This window comes from Cavia porcellus, unplaced genomic scaffold (genome assembly GCF_034190915.1).
Source record: "Cavia porcellus strain 051 isolate PalLab524CR breed Dunkin Hartley unplaced genomic scaffold, mCavPor4.1 scaffold_17, whole genome shotgun sequence".
Lineage (NCBI taxonomy): Eukaryota > Metazoa > Chordata > Mammalia > Rodentia > Caviidae > Cavia > Cavia porcellus.
This window is the reverse complement of record NW_026947500.1, coordinates 2617704-2634654: the sequence shown is the minus strand read 5'-3', so window position 1 is coordinate 2634654 and position 16951 is coordinate 2617704. Positions and strand designations below refer to the sequence as shown.

At 42.3% G+C, this 16951-nt stretch overlaps 1 protein-coding gene across 2 annotated transcripts in view; it reads right to left on the bottom strand.

Annotated features, from left to right (window-relative positions):
- Positions 1 to 595: 595 nt before the first annotated feature.
- Positions 596 to 16951, bottom strand: part of Lrriq4 (leucine rich repeats and IQ motif containing 4) — a 22112-nt gene continuing 5756 nt past the window's right edge. The window contains exons 3-7 of one of the 2 annotated variants that reach the window (XM_063227125.1): positions 13994 to 15052; positions 8628 to 8801; positions 6883 to 7021; positions 4129 to 4325; positions 596 to 1496 (exon numbers count right to left, since the gene is read on the bottom strand). In XM_063227125.1, coding sequence (XP_063083195.1) covers positions 1347 to 1496; positions 4129 to 4325; positions 6883 to 7021; positions 8628 to 8801; positions 13994 to 15013 — 1680 coding nt within the window. In that variant the 5' untranslated portion in view covers positions 15014 to 15052 and the 3' untranslated portion in view covers positions 596 to 1346. The remainder of the gene's footprint in view (positions 1497 to 4128; positions 4326 to 6882; positions 7022 to 8627; positions 8802 to 13993; positions 15053 to 16951) is intronic. The other variant, XM_003463520.5, reaches the window with a different exon arrangement.

Sequence of the window (16951 nt, the reverse complement as noted above, 5' to 3'; positions counted from 1 at the left end):
TTGAGCAGCATCGTTTCCTGGCTCCAGGGCAGTTCCCTCAGCCTGCTGCCACAGATTCTTCATCCTGCTTTTCTAGCTGTTTAGCTTCCACCGCTGACCTCTGGGCCTTCCCAGTGTAGATCCCTGATACAGACTTGCATGAGACACTGTTGTGGACTCCAGGCCTCCGGCTGGACTCGTGGAGGACATTGTCATGGGCTCTAGGTCTTCAGCTGAACTCGCACAGGATACTGCTGTGGAATCCAAACCCTCAGTTCGATTCTTTGGGTCTCTAGTGTGTGGACCGATCTCTTGCAGTTTTCTACATTTGACTTTTTGGGTGAATATTATAAAATAATCCTATAAATTATGTGTTCTCTATTAAGTCTATTCCCTTGCAAATCCTGACTGCAATAGGAATTTTTTGTAAATCTATAATTTTTTTCAAAATAAATTTTAAAGTAGACAGAATAGCATAAGTAACCCACATATACCCATCACCTCCCTTTACAAAACTGTCAATTTGTGAACAATCTTATTCATTTGTACCTCTCGTCCAAACTAATCTCCCATATTGTTTTGAATTCCCAGGTTTCAATAATTTTATTCATAAATATTTCAGTATAAGTAAGACTTTTTTATTATTAAATATAACATAACTATTCAGGAGGCTGAGGCAGGAGGATCATTGCAAGTTCAAGACCAGCCTAGGCTACAAAGTAAGTTCAAGGCCAGCCTGAACTGCATAGCAAGACCCTGTCTCAAAAAAAAAAAAAACTAGAAATTCCATTTGTGGCAGCTATTCCTCTTCTAGGCGGGCAGTGTCTTCCCTTTATTGCACTGACAAATGCACACCTAATTTATAGCAGTCGAATTCTTAACAGCTAACATTGGAAGCCATCTATATGTCCACTGACAAATTACTGGATCAACAAAATGTGGTATTTATACACAAGGTTGTGCTGCTTTGCCATAAAGGATAATAAATGGTGCACCCTGAGACCATAATGTGAAGTGAAATAAATCAAACACACAAGCTTAAATAATGTTGTTTCTCTTACATGTGAAATCCAAATTATAAGTAAAGAGCAAAATCAAATATAGATAATAGGAAGTAGGGAGATAGATTTTGTTCAAATGGGGGAGCAAGAGATGGAGGGGGAGAAGGAAAGGGGAAGGGTTGAAAAAAAGAACTGAAATGTGTTATGTACATGTGCCAACTTCCCCCAAGGAATAGAAATATTATGTAACACAAACATGTATTAATAAAAAATAAAAGACTATAATTCTGTGAGTAGTTTTAGTGTGGAAGATATCTAATTCCTAGACATTTTGTGGTCATTGCTTCCCCTCATTAATTTATACAATTATTTATTTCCCTTTCCAGGTTTTTTCTTAGCATCCTTCTTTCCTTTCTTATCTTTTGGAGAGGTCTTTCCTTTCTTTCTTGCTTTTTGTAGTTCTTCAAATCTTCCGAATCCTTTCCGTACCATGATTCCACGCCACCATGCCTGAATCTGAAAACAAAATAAACCCAGACTCAGCGTCTCTGGTATTCCGACTGTTGTGGTTTGACATGGTTTGTTCCCTCCGAAACTCCTGTTGAAACTCGATTCCCAATGTGGTGGTGTTGAGTAGGGATGGAAACTTCACCAGTGCTGGGGCCATGAGGGTTAACGCTGCTCTCACGGCAGTGGGTTGTTCTCTCAGGAGAGCATTCTTGCTCTCTTGGGCCTAGATTACTTCTAGCAAAAGCCAGCTGATATAAAGTAAGGCCCTTTGGTCTCTCTTTTTTCACTTGTTCATTTGCCCTTTTGTCTTCCACCATATCACAACAGCCTTTGCCAGACAACAGTGCTGAGTTCTTAGATCATCCAGCCTTGAGCATCATGGACCAAAGTAAACCTTTATTTTCTGAGGGACTCAGTTTCAGATATTGTTATAGTAACAGAAAACAAATTAAAGCAATGATAGGCTAGATGGTTATTTTTTTTTTTTTCTAGTGTGGTGTCTTAAAGATGTAGAGAATGGGATGTGGCTACAACTCCAAACTCTTTCTCAATCAGCCACCTTGGGGCCCTCCTAAAACCAGCCTCCCACGTGTTCCCTGGATTCTGTTCCCTCCCTTTGCTTTGGAAGCCCTCTCCTCTAGTAGTAGACTCTACTGAGAACTTCCCAGTGGCCTCCTATTCCACTCAGAATTAAAGCTGAGGTCCTTCCAGTGAATGAAGCTCTATCAGATCCACTCTTCCTGCTGACCTTTTGGACCCCTTAACTACTCTCCGCGTCGAGCACCCGGCTGCAGCCACGTGGTCTTCTTCCGGTTCAGCTACACTGGGATCACTCCTGACTCTGAGCCTTTCCATCCTGCTTCCTCTGCCTCAGACCCTCCTTGCAGTACTGAGAGAGCTCACCCTTCCCAGTGTATGCTCTGTGTTCTGAATTGTTCCTCCCTGCTTCGAATGCTGAAGCCCTAAGCTCCAGTGCGGTGGTATCTGGAGATCTGGCCTTGGGGGGATAACTAGGCTTAGGTGAGGTCAGGAAGTGGGGGCCCTGAGGATATGATTATTCCCCTCATGAGAGACACTGGAGAACTTGTTCCCTCCCACACCCACAAGGACATAGTGAGAAGGCAATTAGCCCAAATCCAGGGCAGAGGCCCTCACCAGAAGAATGTGACCAAGCTGCAGCCCTGATCTCAACCCCCCAGCCTCCAGAACTGTAAAAAATGAATGTCTGTTCTTTAGGTCGCACATTCTATGGCACTTGTTTACGGCAGGCCAAGCTGACCAAGAGTCATCTTTGCAGAGAGACCTACCCTGGCCATCTCATGTGGATGGGCACCTTCCCTGCCCACTGACAATCTCAGATCCGTTTAGCTGGACTCTTTGTTCCCCAGTGACAATCACTTTGTAACACTGTGCAATTTTATGTTTTGATATTCATGTTTTTATTTTCCTCCCACTAGATTTTAAGCAACATGGAGAAATACTTGTTTTTGTTTTTGTTTTTTTCACTAATATCTCCAGTGCCTGGGTTATAGCCAAAACTCAATAATAACTCAATGCATTCGATATTTGTTGATTAAATGGTAAGGGGTCGCTGTCTTACATAAGGTAGGTAGAAGAAGGGCTCTCTGGTTAAGAGGAGGTTTGAGCAGAGATAGAGCCAGGCGAGGGCCAGAGCCTTGCCTGTATCTGAGGGCAGCACCTCTGGCAGAGGGAAGGTTCTGAGGCAGGGCGGGAAGGTTCTGCACGTGAAAGAACACCTAGGATCAGTTTCATGACTAAAGCAAGAAAGGGAAAGAGGAGACCGGAAAACGGAGCAGAGATTCCTGATTCTTCAGGGAGCAATGCCCTCTAGCGGCGTTTTGGAAATGTACAGATTTTTTTGTGGTCTTTGGTGTGTGAGGAATGTCCTCACCCCAAACCCCTTCTGAAGGTGTGCGGGACAACACAGTTGGAAGTTTGAAGGCGATCCGTTTCCTCAGCTCCGGAGTCCACTTGCCCCTCCCTAAGATCCAACTTTGCAATCGGCCCTCTGACATTTACACAGGACAGACAAACCTCGCCACCCTCCCCCGAAGTCTTACTCTGGTGCTTTGCTCTGGACTCAGAAATACTCTGCAACACCAAGAAAAGTAACGATTCAAATGTTGACGTTGATGTTGGGAAAACTAACAATTCAAAACTGAGCCCGGGCATCTCGTGGGATCAGTGGCCTAGGGTTGAACTGCAAAGCACTCAGCACTGTGATCCTAGTTCGTGGTCTCTAGACTTTTGATCTACAAACGTTTTCATTTCTAATTTTTAACCTTCTCTTATGCTTTTGTTAAGAGAAGCTTTTTCACACTAGTGAAATAGTCCAAGTATTTTAGATTGTTTTAGAATTTGAAGGTTTGGTTTCTTTTGCTTGTTTTTGGTTTCTTATTGACAAAGAGGTAAGATACATAAAGGATAAAATCCTAGGGTCAAAATTAAAAATTCCCTCCCTGACCCCTGGGGTTGGAAGAGTAAATGTCCCCTGGGGAAGGACAAGCTTCAGGTGTGTAGAAAGCTATGAAAAGCCACCTGGGAGAAGAATCCAACGGGATTAAAACGAGGCCAGCTCCAAGCAGCTGTGAATATTAACAGGACGCGGCCACTTCACCTTTGTTGCCTTTATTCTCTGGTTTCGGCTCTCCCTCAGGTATCTCCACATGGCCTCGTTGCCCTGGGCGCATACTTCTATTGGGGGCGCCTTCATGGGGTTATTCATCAGAGTCAGAACCTTAAGATTCTCTAGGCTGTCCAAATTCTCTGGAAGACAGGTGAGCAAGTTGTCCTCCAGCAGCAGCTCTCTCAAACCTGGAAGAATTTTTGTTTCAAACGGTGATTTTCTCTTAGAAACAAGCAATGCTAACTTGGCACCCAGCCCGGTCTAGCTGTGTGAGGGACCCGCCTCTGCATTTATAATAGGAGTGACAGAACATGTGCACAAGAAATGGAAGAGCTCTTTCTACCAGCTAATAAAATACCTGTCTCTATGGCTGTTCTTCCTCATAATAAACAGAATAGTAATTCATATTCAAATAGACTTATGGCAGCAGTGGCAAACTCACATGAAAACTGGCAAACGTTACTCTCAGACTGTCCCTAAGGTCAGCACTGTACTGGAAAAACTGACTCTGGAAGGCTTTGGATGGAACACTGTGGTTGCCTGTGGGATTTGCCTCTCCCCATTATTACTGCAGCCCAGAGACATCAATGTGACCTCCTGATCACCACAGATAGTGGAATGAGTGGCACCTGCCTCACATAGTCCTACTTCTATCAAGTGAATAACAAATTACTTTTGAAAAAAAAGGCCCAGCCTAATATAAGTAGAAATGTATACCTTCCAAAACAGCAAGAAAGTATAAAAATAATTCTCCCTTTCTCACCAGCCTTTCCACATCTAATCATCACAAAGGAGCACGATTAGGTTCCAGTGAGAACTTACAAAGGCTGTCTAGGCACATGGAGGTCTAGAGATACTGTACATAAAACTGCATAAATCAAAGTGGTAAAGCCAGGCATGGTGGTGTACACCAGTAACCCCAGCACTCCGGAGACAGAGGCAGAGGCTCAAGGCCAGCCCAGACACATAGTGAGACCCTATTACAACCCACCCCCCAATTCAAAGTGTTATCATATAGAATGGTCTGAGTCTATAGTGTTAGCATAAGGAACTATCTTAAGTAATGCACTGAAAGAGAAATAAAAATGGCTTGTAAATGTCAAAAACATACTCAACATTATCCGAAGAAAAAACAAATTAAACACTGAAATGCACTGTCTCATCACTCAAGGAGATAGAGATGCAGGCTGGTAATATCCAGTATTAAAGAAGGAGGAAAACAAAATGATATTCAGTGAATAAATGGCTTACAAACTCAGCCACTTCCCATGTTTGATTGACGAAAAGATAAAATAAATACCAGATATTTTGTCTTGAGACTGAATGTTTGGGTAGCATAATTCAAATTATCTGCATTTTTCAAAAGCAGCTGGGTGTGGTGGTGTACACCTGTAATACCAGCACTGTGGAAGTCTGAAGCAAGAGAATCACTAATTTGAGCCCACCTGGCCAATTTAGCAACTCAGCAAGACGCTATCTCAAAATAAAAAGTAGAAAAGGCTTGGCGATGTAGCTCAGCATGAGAACTCTGACTCAATCCCCAGTACTGCAAAACAACAGGCAAGATGAAAACATGCATTCTGTAGTCCAACTCTTTTGAAATCTTTGTCGCTTGCCATACCATGTAACGAGACATCTGAGGCAAATGAGGTTCTCTTCTTTATGACAGCTCAAAAGTGTGGGGTATTTGTAGATACATCTCCAGCAAGAGGAAGCCAAAATGTATTTTTTCAAAGTTCTAAAACAATTACTTCATGAGTTTTTAAATGTGTGTATTGTTATTGGGTATATTGATGTCTTTTTGCTCTGAATAATTTCTTCTTGTTCATTATCAAAGACCGTATCATTTTTATTTTTAATAAAGATGCCTTCCTTTTCCTTACAAACTCAGTCAAGTTGCTGGTGATAGTTTAAATATTAGGAAAATGGTCAATAGAGAAAAATGTTGAGACTGTTTCATTCCTGAGGCACCACAGACAGGATAAGAACGTGGTCAGGAGCGTGGCTCAGGATAACTGCACCCCACTTCTGCACTCAGTTTTTAAATATCTTGCATGTAGCTGACAACCCCTACTCTTGTATTTCTTCATCTCCTTTCATTAAAGAGTAGTCACAGTTGAAGACATGGCAAGCCTGGAGAATCAGCACACTATGGAAAAAACTTACTTGGTGCTCAGCAAAGCTTGTTACATGGGATGGATGGATGGATGGATGGATGGATGGGTGGATGGGTTGATAGACATAGATATGAGTGATTTTGCTTAGTGAAAAATGCTTGGATATTTCAGTAGAAATCACATATGATTTCCAGGTCAATCACATAGCTCCTTAAGTCCCCCTTGTGATTTCACCACTCCATAGCAATACTTTTCCTTTAATTCTAGTGACCTAAATGAGAATTTACTGTGGACAACTCCTCCAAATTCTGGCATATATTAGCAATATATATTTAGCACACAGTTGCTGCTGATGGTTGTAATGCAAGTTTGAATGTATGCAACTGTGTTAGCAGTTGCTATTTACTTCTCTTTTCAACTCAAATTATGGTGTATCTTTGCCAGACTCTTTGCTTTACTGATCAGGGCGCCTCACCTCCTTCAGCTCACCAGTGGGCCCTAACCAGTGGGATGGGACAAGGCTCAGCTCTCCAAATATTGAGAAAGGTCCTTAACGAGGCAAGGAATCCACTCATCGTGGAAATTGGCCTCAAATTATACTAGGTTATAAATCTATCAACTTTCTCACCTTGTGCTTGGCAAATTTCATCTGGGAGTTGCTTCAGCAAATTGTGCCGGCAATCAAGAACCTCCAGTTTAGGCATGGACCCTAAGGATACAGGCAGGTACTCCAGAGAGTTATTCTCTATATATAGCTCTTTAAGATTCTGAAATAACAGGACAGTATACCATAATAATTCTTATCTTGATAAAGGAATTATAATAACTAAAGTCAATGAGCAAATCACACACTGATATAGAAGAAAAAATATTTGAGGAATCCGAATCAAGGATTATATTTTAATAAAGTAATTAGACTTGATTTCCATTTATTTGGTGAAAATCAGAACTTTGTTCTAGTAGAACTTTTGAGGAAATAATTTGGGTTACTTAACTGTATGTACCATTTGCTTCCTTTTAACAGCTGGTTATCTGTGTGGCAGTTGCCACAGAACTATAATGGCTTCAGCTATTAGGCCAGCATCATATGTAACCCAACATCATATCTAAGAAGAAGTAGCCAAAATACACAGATGATAGTTAAAATTTAACTAATTGGCAAAAGTTTAATGTTTGCATTTCACCGTAGGATTGTGGCATGACGTGTACAAGGAACAAGAGAATGAAAGGCGTGCTGTGGACACAGGGGCAAGGGACAGAGAATTAAAAGTAAGATCTAATGTCAGTGTTGGGAATTACCTGTGTCGTCTACGCCATTGCTCGGTTCTGTAACTGGGAGTTGTGTAGTAGCCCACATGTACTTAATCATTATCACGGGCACCATAACAGGACCAGGAATAAATGGACAGTTCTCTAAATGATACATGTACGGATGCTACATATTAGTAGGGCTTTGTTGAATGTCGTCATCTTGTTGCTTTGCCACAGTTCAGCACAGCACTATGGCTCAATCATCAGCATGAAGCTGGTCCAACATGACGTGCCCACCCTCAAGCAGGGAGGGAGGTCACTGTGACCATTAGAGGGCATCGTGGGCTGAGTATGCAGGCTCCTAACCATGTTACCCATGTAATACTTTAATTTCCATATAGTATAGTTTTTCCAGGGCTACTTATGAAAAATGGAAACTAGTAGGAGGCGAGACTCAGTTTCTACACATAAAACATGCCAAAAACAAACAGTGGAAAAAAGTATTGCATGACATATCCAACAGCAGTCATCACTAGATAGGTGGCTACTTGGGAGGATGAGGCAGGAGGATCATGAGTTTAAACTAAGCCTAGACAAATTAATAGGATCCTATCAAAGGACTGGCGACTTATTTTTAAAAAAAAAGGAGTGGGAATACAACTCAAAGGTAGAGCACTTGCCTACCATCCTAGTGTGTAGTAGGTCCTGGGCTCAGGCTGGGTGTGGTGGCACATGCCTCTAATCCTAGCACTTGGGAGGTTGAGGCAGGAGGACTGCTGTGAGTTCAAGGCCAACCTGGGCTACAAAATGAGTTCAAACCCAGTCTGGACTGCATATCAAGACCCTGCCTCAACAAAACAAAACAAAACAAAAATTACTAAATAAGGTCCTGGGCTCAAGCGCCAGTACTCCAAACTGACAGACAAACCTATAGCCATCATAATAATGTCTTGTGAGGTTGTTCAGTGACAGTGGAAGCTTCAAGATGTACAAATGGCCGCTTGTTTGTAACTGAAACCCTCGTGTGGACGGTTTCACACCCAGCCTGGAGGACACATCGTGCTCTCTCAGCGTCGGCCCGGTTAAGAGGCCAGCGGCACGTGCCTTGTGGGCGAGGCTTACCTGCAGTTTTCCAATCTGCTCTGGAAGGCGGGAAAGCTTCGATCCTTGGTCTTGCCCAATGTATAATTTCTCCAGAGATGCTAAAGAAAACACTTCTTCTGGGAAAGAAAGGAACTGGTTTCCTGTTAGGCCAAGTATCTTCAGTTTTGAAAGCAAGCCCAATTCTGAAGGTAACTGGAAGTATTCCAAAAGATAAGTTTCAGGCTGATTAATGGTCAGAAAGTAACATTGGGTTCTTGGTGTAGAGGCAGATGTCTAAGCAAGAGGAGAGCAATGTGTTCTCCTACTGACAAAAGCTCGCACATAAGTTAGTAGACATGGACTGGTGGCACTTTCCCCTGCCACTGCTCCTACTCCCAGCACTACTTTAGATTGGAGCTACTTCTGACTTCCCTTATTAGGAACTATCACATAGCAAATGTTTGATACTACTGAAAAAGGACTAAAGTTGTCGTACACTGTAATAATAACAGTCATAATAAATCAGATTCACACTTCACCCTAGAAGGCTCTAACTCAGTAAGTTTGAAATCTTAGCTGGGAGCAACATATGTCCAGGTTATTTCTAATTGGAGCACTTAAGGAAGACAGTTATGATTCCATTTGTCATATATTGCCTTCCAGTGATATCCAGGATTGAGCGCCTTATGTGAATTCTGGGCTGGCATTTCACAGACTGCCAGACTTCAGGCATTGGATGGTCTTGAGCAAGTCCCATATCCCAACCCTCTACTACAGGGGTTCAGTCTGTTCTGTACAAACTATCTGATCCTCCATTATTCAACATCTCCTGGAAGGAAAAGCTTGTTAGCTTCCACGAATCCCTTTGATCATGAGATTTCCTCTTTTGTCAAATCATAATCTGTTGCTTTTATATTCCACCAGTTGGTCTCTTTCTGGCCTCTCAAATCACATGGGGGAAAAAATCTCATTCTTCATGTATAAAATATAATCATCCTATGAGTTAGGTAACAGAGTTGCATTATTTCGTTAGAAGAAAAAGCCTACTTATATATTGCAAAAGCTTAACTCATGCATTTCTTTATTTGGTTTTATTTTTAACCAGGAAATCCTTCTTCATAGATTCCTGCTGTAGCCTTTTGGAATCCCCTCACCCTCCAATTTACTTTCCATCCTGGTTAGACCTCAGCTCATCTCAGCTGCCCCTCCTTACATCTCTCCATACCTGGATCAAAGAGTCATTGGATCATTGGTCACTTGGAGGCAAAAACAATATTGTATCAATAAACATTTCACATATTTGGAATTTTCCCTGCTTTTGTGTAAGGGGAGGGCTCATTTTCCTTAAAATGTAACAGTATGTTTTCAGTTTTGTTTACACAAAACCATAGCCATTAAACTCCAGAGGAAATGTTTAAGCTCTTTGCCTTAGCTATTTCAAAATTCTTCTCTTTCTCTCTGTCTCTTGTCTTTTTTTTTTTTCTTTTATGAGACAGAGTCTCACTACGTAGTTCAGGCTTGCCCTGAACTCAGTATAGATCCAAGGCTGGCCTTGAACTCACAGTGATCCTCTGGTCTCAGGCCCCAAATGCTGGGATTATAGGTGTGTGCCACCACACTCACTGTCAAAATTCCTTACCAGACACTGTGGTCCCATCAATGCTATATAAAAAACATCTATATTCAGTGAGACCAAAACAATGGGGAAAGATTTTAAATCTAGTTACCTTATTATTGCTGTTTACTTAATTCACAGATTTAGCTTTTCTTTCTTCAAAATATATTTGAATGCCCAAAGGTATTTTTTAGGATATTTAAGACCCATATTTAGTTTCCTTATAGTCATGTCAAAGTATAATATAAGTAAATCTAGACATACAGAAAATCTGCAGAGCATCAGTTAAGGACAATTATTGCTACCTCTATAAACCGAGCTTATTGTGGCTTCATGTGCTCATAGGTGAGGCTTTGGGAGGGTGATTGGCTCATCGGGGGGGTCACACTCATGAGTGGATCAGTCCACTGGTGAGTTGACAGCTAAAGGTGAGGTTGGGAGGTGAAGCCTGGTTGGAGGAAGTGGGTCACTGGGGGTGTGGCCTGGACGGTTCTGTCTCCCTCTTTCCTCCCTTGATTTTTCTGCTACTGCCAATCCATGAATATAATTTTCCTTTACCATGCAGCCCTGCGTTGGAGTCAGCTGGGACTGAAATCTCTACAAAGTGTGAACCAAAATTGATCTTTCCACCTTTAAGTTGTGGGTGTTGGGGACTATGTTTCAGCAATTAGAAAGTAAGGCAGATCTATAACGCTTTTGAGGTTGAATATACTTCTTTGGTTGTCTCCTTTAATAGAAATGTACTCTATAAATAAAATCCATCTCAGTACACAATGGAGTTAGTTTTGCATCCAGCTAGGCAAGGAAAAGTTATTATCCAGGTCTGAAGAGCCAAAAACTTACCAGTTGTGTCTTTGAGGTAGGAGAGGTAAGGAGATAGTTTAATGATCATTGTTAGAAGAAGAGAAGTGCTGTGGGATTACAGGAAGAATTAGCGTAAGAGGAAACTGAGAAGGGAAGAAAAAACCTACTCGCAAAACCATCAGAGTAAGTCAAGAATAAAAGCAATGGTATATATACATTATCATGTTCACTTGGTATGGCAGCACAGACCTATAATCCTAGCACTTGGGAGGCTGAAGCAGGAGGATCATTGCAAGCTTGCAACCAGCCTGGGCCACAAAGTAAGTTCAAAGCCAGCCTGAACTGCATAGTGAGGACTTGTCTCAAAAGGACAAAAAAAAAAAATCACATTCATTATAAAAAATATTTAACATTTTCAACCCCAGTGTGATTTAACTTGTGGGTAAAAACTGGAATTCGATCTTACAAAATTTCCTTCAGGAAAGGATTAGGTGTAATTCATGGTTTGTCTAGAGTTAGGTCAATGTGTTAACTTTCCCAATTGTACTTTATATCTGAGTTGATTTCAACTATGGAATGGAAGGCTTTGTCCACTGCAGGCATTTCTTACAGCAGGGGTGAAGTGGAGTAAGAATGAGCTTTCATGAAACCTGGGAAATCCTCCAGAGGTTGCTACCTCAGTAGAAATTAAGTCCTAGTTCCTTTTCTAAATTTTCAAGTTACCCATAAAAAATTTTATTTCCTGAAAGATGGTTTTAAAGCCCCATAGCAATTAGGAAGAAATGAAAAACTTCTAGAAATTATAAATCAAATAAAACCTGTTTAAAATATAAACTTTTACAGCCTAGAATTGTATAATGCATCATAGTGCATATTTATTATTGTATATACATATTATGTATTATACTATGTGTATTACATGCATTACTATGTGTTATAGTATATATATATAATATATATAAATAAATTTTACAATGTATAGAATATGAGACTGGTATTTAAGGCCAGGGAAAGCATAGTATTATCTGGTTATAGTTGCCAATTTCCAGAGCTCCCCTTTTTTTTTCAGGGGACAACAATGGTACCTACATGATCACTGTCATCCCCAAATTTTTCACCCAGAGCACAAAACATCTGCATTCAATTGTTCAAACAATACCAGCACAGATCTTTCTCTTCAGCATATCTCACTTTTCTCCCTCTACAGTTGTCCTTTGCTTTGAATAGCAACTCTATTCTTTTTAATTTTCAAATACTAAAAAAATAATCAAGAAACAAGCTGGGTATGACTTGGAAGGTTGAGGTAGGAAGATCATGAGTCTGAAGCCAACCTGAGCCTCACAGTAAGACCCTATTGCAAACCATCCCACATTGTGTAAATGTTTTAATACATAAAATAAATATTACAATTAAAATCCTCTATGATCCTTTACCTATTTCCCCACTGTACTGACTTTGTGTGTGTGTGTGTGTGTGTGTGTGTGTGTGTGTGCCTGGGATCAAACTCACCACCTCATGCTTGGCAGGCAGGCAAGGCACTTATGCCATGGAGCTATATCCCCAGCCCTGTATTGAGCTTCTTCTTCCCAGAGGCATTCAGCCACCATCAGGAATTTGGTGAATTTTCTACCAATTCATATTCTTACACTTCAATTATATATGAATAACCATAAAATATATTATGTGCATGTATTTACTTATATATGTTGTTTTGTGTGATTTAAAAATAAATGGCTTGGGGGCTGGGGATTTAGCTCAGCGGCATAAGCACCTGCCTTGCAAGCAGGCGGTCGTGAGTTCGATCCCTGGTACCGATAAAAAGTTAAAAAAAAAAAATAAAAAAAATAAATGGCTTAATAAGATTCTTCAATCTGGTGTTTTTTCTTCTTAAGAAACATCACAGCCAGGCATGGTAGCTCACTCCTATAATCCCAGTACTCGGGAGGCTGAGGCAGGAGGATTGTTGTGAGTTTAAGACCAGCCTGTGCTACCAAGTGAGCTCAAAGCAAGCCTGAACTGCATAGTAAAACCCTGTCTCAAAAAGACTAAAAAAAAAAAAAATCACAATTTGGAAATCTATCCAGTACTGGCACAAATAGTTCCAGCGCACTTAAATTACTGAGGAGCAGCCCCTTTTATGAATATAACATGGTCAATTTGCCCACTTTGCTTCTGACTTTGTCTTCCATATTCCATGATTATCAGCAACACTGCAATGACCAGGTTGGAAACACAAGCCTGCACACGTGTGGACAGCGCTACCAGGAAGAAATCTGATTTTGAAGAATCTCATGGATGGAACATCAAGGCCTAAAGCACATGTGTCAGGAAAACCTGCTATAAAGGAACCTTTACCAGGAGGTGATCATGGTTAAGAATATTGACTGGGATGCTCGGTAGGTCTGGGTTGGAATCCTAGCTTTATTGCTTATGGCCATGTGGCCTGGGACACTTAGTTCAGCTCCCTGCCCACCAGTATCATCATATATCATTGAGGACAAAACCCAAAAAACACTATGAGAGTTAAATGAGATAATCCACACCGACATTTAACTCAGTGACAGGCACATACATGCCCTAAAAGCCTAACCATTAGTTATTAGGTCTAATTACTACTACTATTTAGGAGGAAAGAAAGAAAGGTAGACTTTAAATGGACACCTTGTACACACTGAAACCCTGGCTTTTTGCCTATAAAGTCTGTTCAAATTCCTGTTTTGTGCTAACGAGGATCAAACCCAGGGTACGCTCCATTACAGAGCTAAGCCTTAGCGCCCCTCCTTTTAAAACTGTTTTATTTTGAGACCCTAGGAATTCACTAAAACATCCAGGTGGGACTCGAGTTGTGATTCTCTTGCCTCAGTTTCCCCAAATGCTGGGATTACAGGCTTGACTTATTGTCTTGTTTGGAGAGAATTAGACCCATCTAGGGTAGGAAAGATCTCGGAATCCCAGCAGAGGGACAGTGGGGGCGCGAGGGGCGTACCTGCCCTATGTTATTGTCGTCCAGCGCCAGGGCCTCCAGGTCCTTCAGCGCGCAGATCTGCGGGGGGAAGCGGTCCAGCTGGTTCTGGCCGAGGTCCAGGAAGCGCAGCTGGAGCAGCCGCCCGAAGGAGCGCCGCAGCCCCCGCAGGCCGGCGTCGCGCAGGTAGAGCAGGTGCAGGGCGGGCCACCTGCAGACCAGGCGGGGCACTTTCCCCAGGCAGTTCCCACTCAGCCCGAGTTCCGTCATCCGCGGGAGCTCGCCGGGGGCGCACGGCAAGGAGTCCAGGAGGTTGTGGGACACTTCGAGCACCGTCATTTTCCTACACCGGCATAGCGACCTGGGCAGAGAGGGCAGCTGGTTATGAGCCACGTAGAGTTTCTGCAACCTCGTCAGATCTCCAATTTCTTCAGGGAGGGCACGGAGTTTGTTCTCATCCAGGTCTATGATCTCCAGGTTGGGGAGAACACAGAGCTCCTGAGGGAAAACCTTGAACTGGTTTTGTTGCAGGTAGATCTCCCTCAGCTTGAGCTGGTTCACTATTTCCTTGGGCAGAGCTTCCAGGCAGTTTCGGGACAGGCCGAGCAGCTCCAGGTGGTGGAGGTGTTTGCAGACCACCACCGGGAGCTCCCTCAGGTCGAGGTGGTAGAGCCGCAGCTCTCGCAGGGCACGCAAGCCGCTGAGCACCTGCAGGGAAGAGGGGTTCAGGGGGTTGCAGCTCAAGTCCAGGCCCTCCAGGTTGCTCAGGGCCCCCAGCTCAGGGCACAGCTCTCTCAGGTTGTTCCTATCCAGGTAGAGGATTCTGATGTGCCTCAAATGCTGAATGTCCTGGGAAATTTCTTCAAGGCGGTTATTTTCTAAATGCACTTCTTCTAAGTCTTCTAATGCCAAAATCTCTGGCGGAATGGCTGTCAAATTCCGATTAGAAGTGTCAATAAAAAATGTTCTACCTATGACCTGTGGCTGATCACTTTGTTGATGAACTTTAGGCAAGTATTCCACTTTTTGTATGTCCTCTGACATTATTTTGAAGGGAAGTTCAAATATTCAAAATCTGAAAAACTCCAAAAATAAAGAAAAGAATCAGGGCCAGCACCTCCCCTCTGGTAAGCGGAGGCAGGGTGGCAGACTGCAGCCCTGCCAGGGGGGGAACTAGCAGTGTCTCCTGAGATCCGCGCCATGTTGGAACTGAGGATGCAGTGAAAACAAATGACCATTCTGCCTCCCTGCTTAGCAATAGTGAACCTACTGCTACATGGCCTAGAGTCAATTATCCCACTTCCCATATCCTCCTTGTCCTCCTCCTCCCCGCCCATTAGCAAGTGGGAACCAGAAATCTGAGCACCTCCTGGGAAGTTGACCATAGCAAATAAGGGGGATTTCCTTCTACCATTTCTTTGAAGGCAAATATTTTTATTACTGTTTTGCTCTTTTCTGATTAATGGTACTGCTCTATTCAATATTCTGTTTTGATAAGTTCTATAGTGTTCTCTATTTCATCTCATTTTGATATACGGGATTGAAAGAACAACTATTATAAAGATAACAAAATATACTGTGATACCTATTACTGTTATCCCGGTAACCTGCTGTGAAGTTCTGTACCAATTTCACTGTACGATCTTCCTTGGCTTTATTCTGACTTGTTCTGTTGTATACTTTCTGAAAGGGTTTTGGCCCAGACAGGACACTGTAGCCAGGAAAGCCTCAACCAGAAGCAGGAAGCTCCTATCTCCCCTGCCCCTAGGAAGTTACCTGTGATGCCATCTTCCCGCCCTTAGGAAATTTACATATGGCGCCAAACCTAGGACCAATGGGCTACCTGTGCATCCCTAATGCCCGCCTTAGGTTCCACCCCAAACCGAGGCTATTTACATGCCCCCACGCCACGTGTCCGCAGGAGAGATCGCTGGACGCCAGTGGTGGGGGTGCTGGTCATCTCTCTCCGTGTTCTCAGAATAAAGGCCGCTTTTTATTTTATACGTCTCATCTTTTGGAAATATTTTTCATCTTTTGGAAATAATCCTAGCACTTTCAAAATAAAAATTAAAAAAAAAAAGAATCAGGATCTCCCTCATACCAGATTTATTACTAAGGAAGAAACAAAAATAAAATCTAGTTGACTAAATTTAGTACTTGAAATTATTTTGCCAGATATTTAGTTTTTGTTTCATGTTAGGATAAGGATTAAAGTTTGGGCTCCTTTTTCTCCTAATATATTACCCACCTATTCACCCCCACACAGAGTCTGATTTGTTTTTTAAAATTCTTATTTTGATTTTGTCTCCAGGTATGCAGTAGAAGCTTGCAAAAGATCATCATCACTCTTAATATAACCTGAAAAACACTAGGAAATACAATCATATTGTTACAGGCAGCTGAGCTAGTTAGAAATATTCTAGGCAGTTAGACAAGGCTAGGCCCTCTAAGAAGCCGGCACAGAGGACCAGATGTCTGGTGACCTTGGAGGGGACACACACCTCTTGCCGTGGGCCAGATCTCAGGACAGAAGGCAAAACCAAATGCAGCCACACCCTTAAGTATAAACCGTAGGGGTTAAATCTGGATCACCTTGAGAAGCCAGGAGTCACCATCCCAACCCCTCCAGGGAGAGTCACTGATCTGTTAGAATGCCCACTTGCTGTGACTTGCTTCCCCATTTGTCCCTGATTTGGTCAATTTTACCTGAACAGTTAAACTTATTGGTCAACCTAATGCCTGTCTACCTCGAGAGCTCCCAGTTTCCCTCACTTTAGACCCACTTTACTTCATGGTTTTACTCTATAAAAATCCAGAGAAAATACAGACTCTTTGGCAACCCACTCGGGACCTCTTTTGTCTCACTCAGACAGAAACTTTCTCAATACATATTTCTGCTCTTAATCTCGGTTGTTCCCCAAATTCATTCTTTGATTTTAGAGAACGTGAACTTGTTCCGAACATATAGTAGGTCGGGAGTTT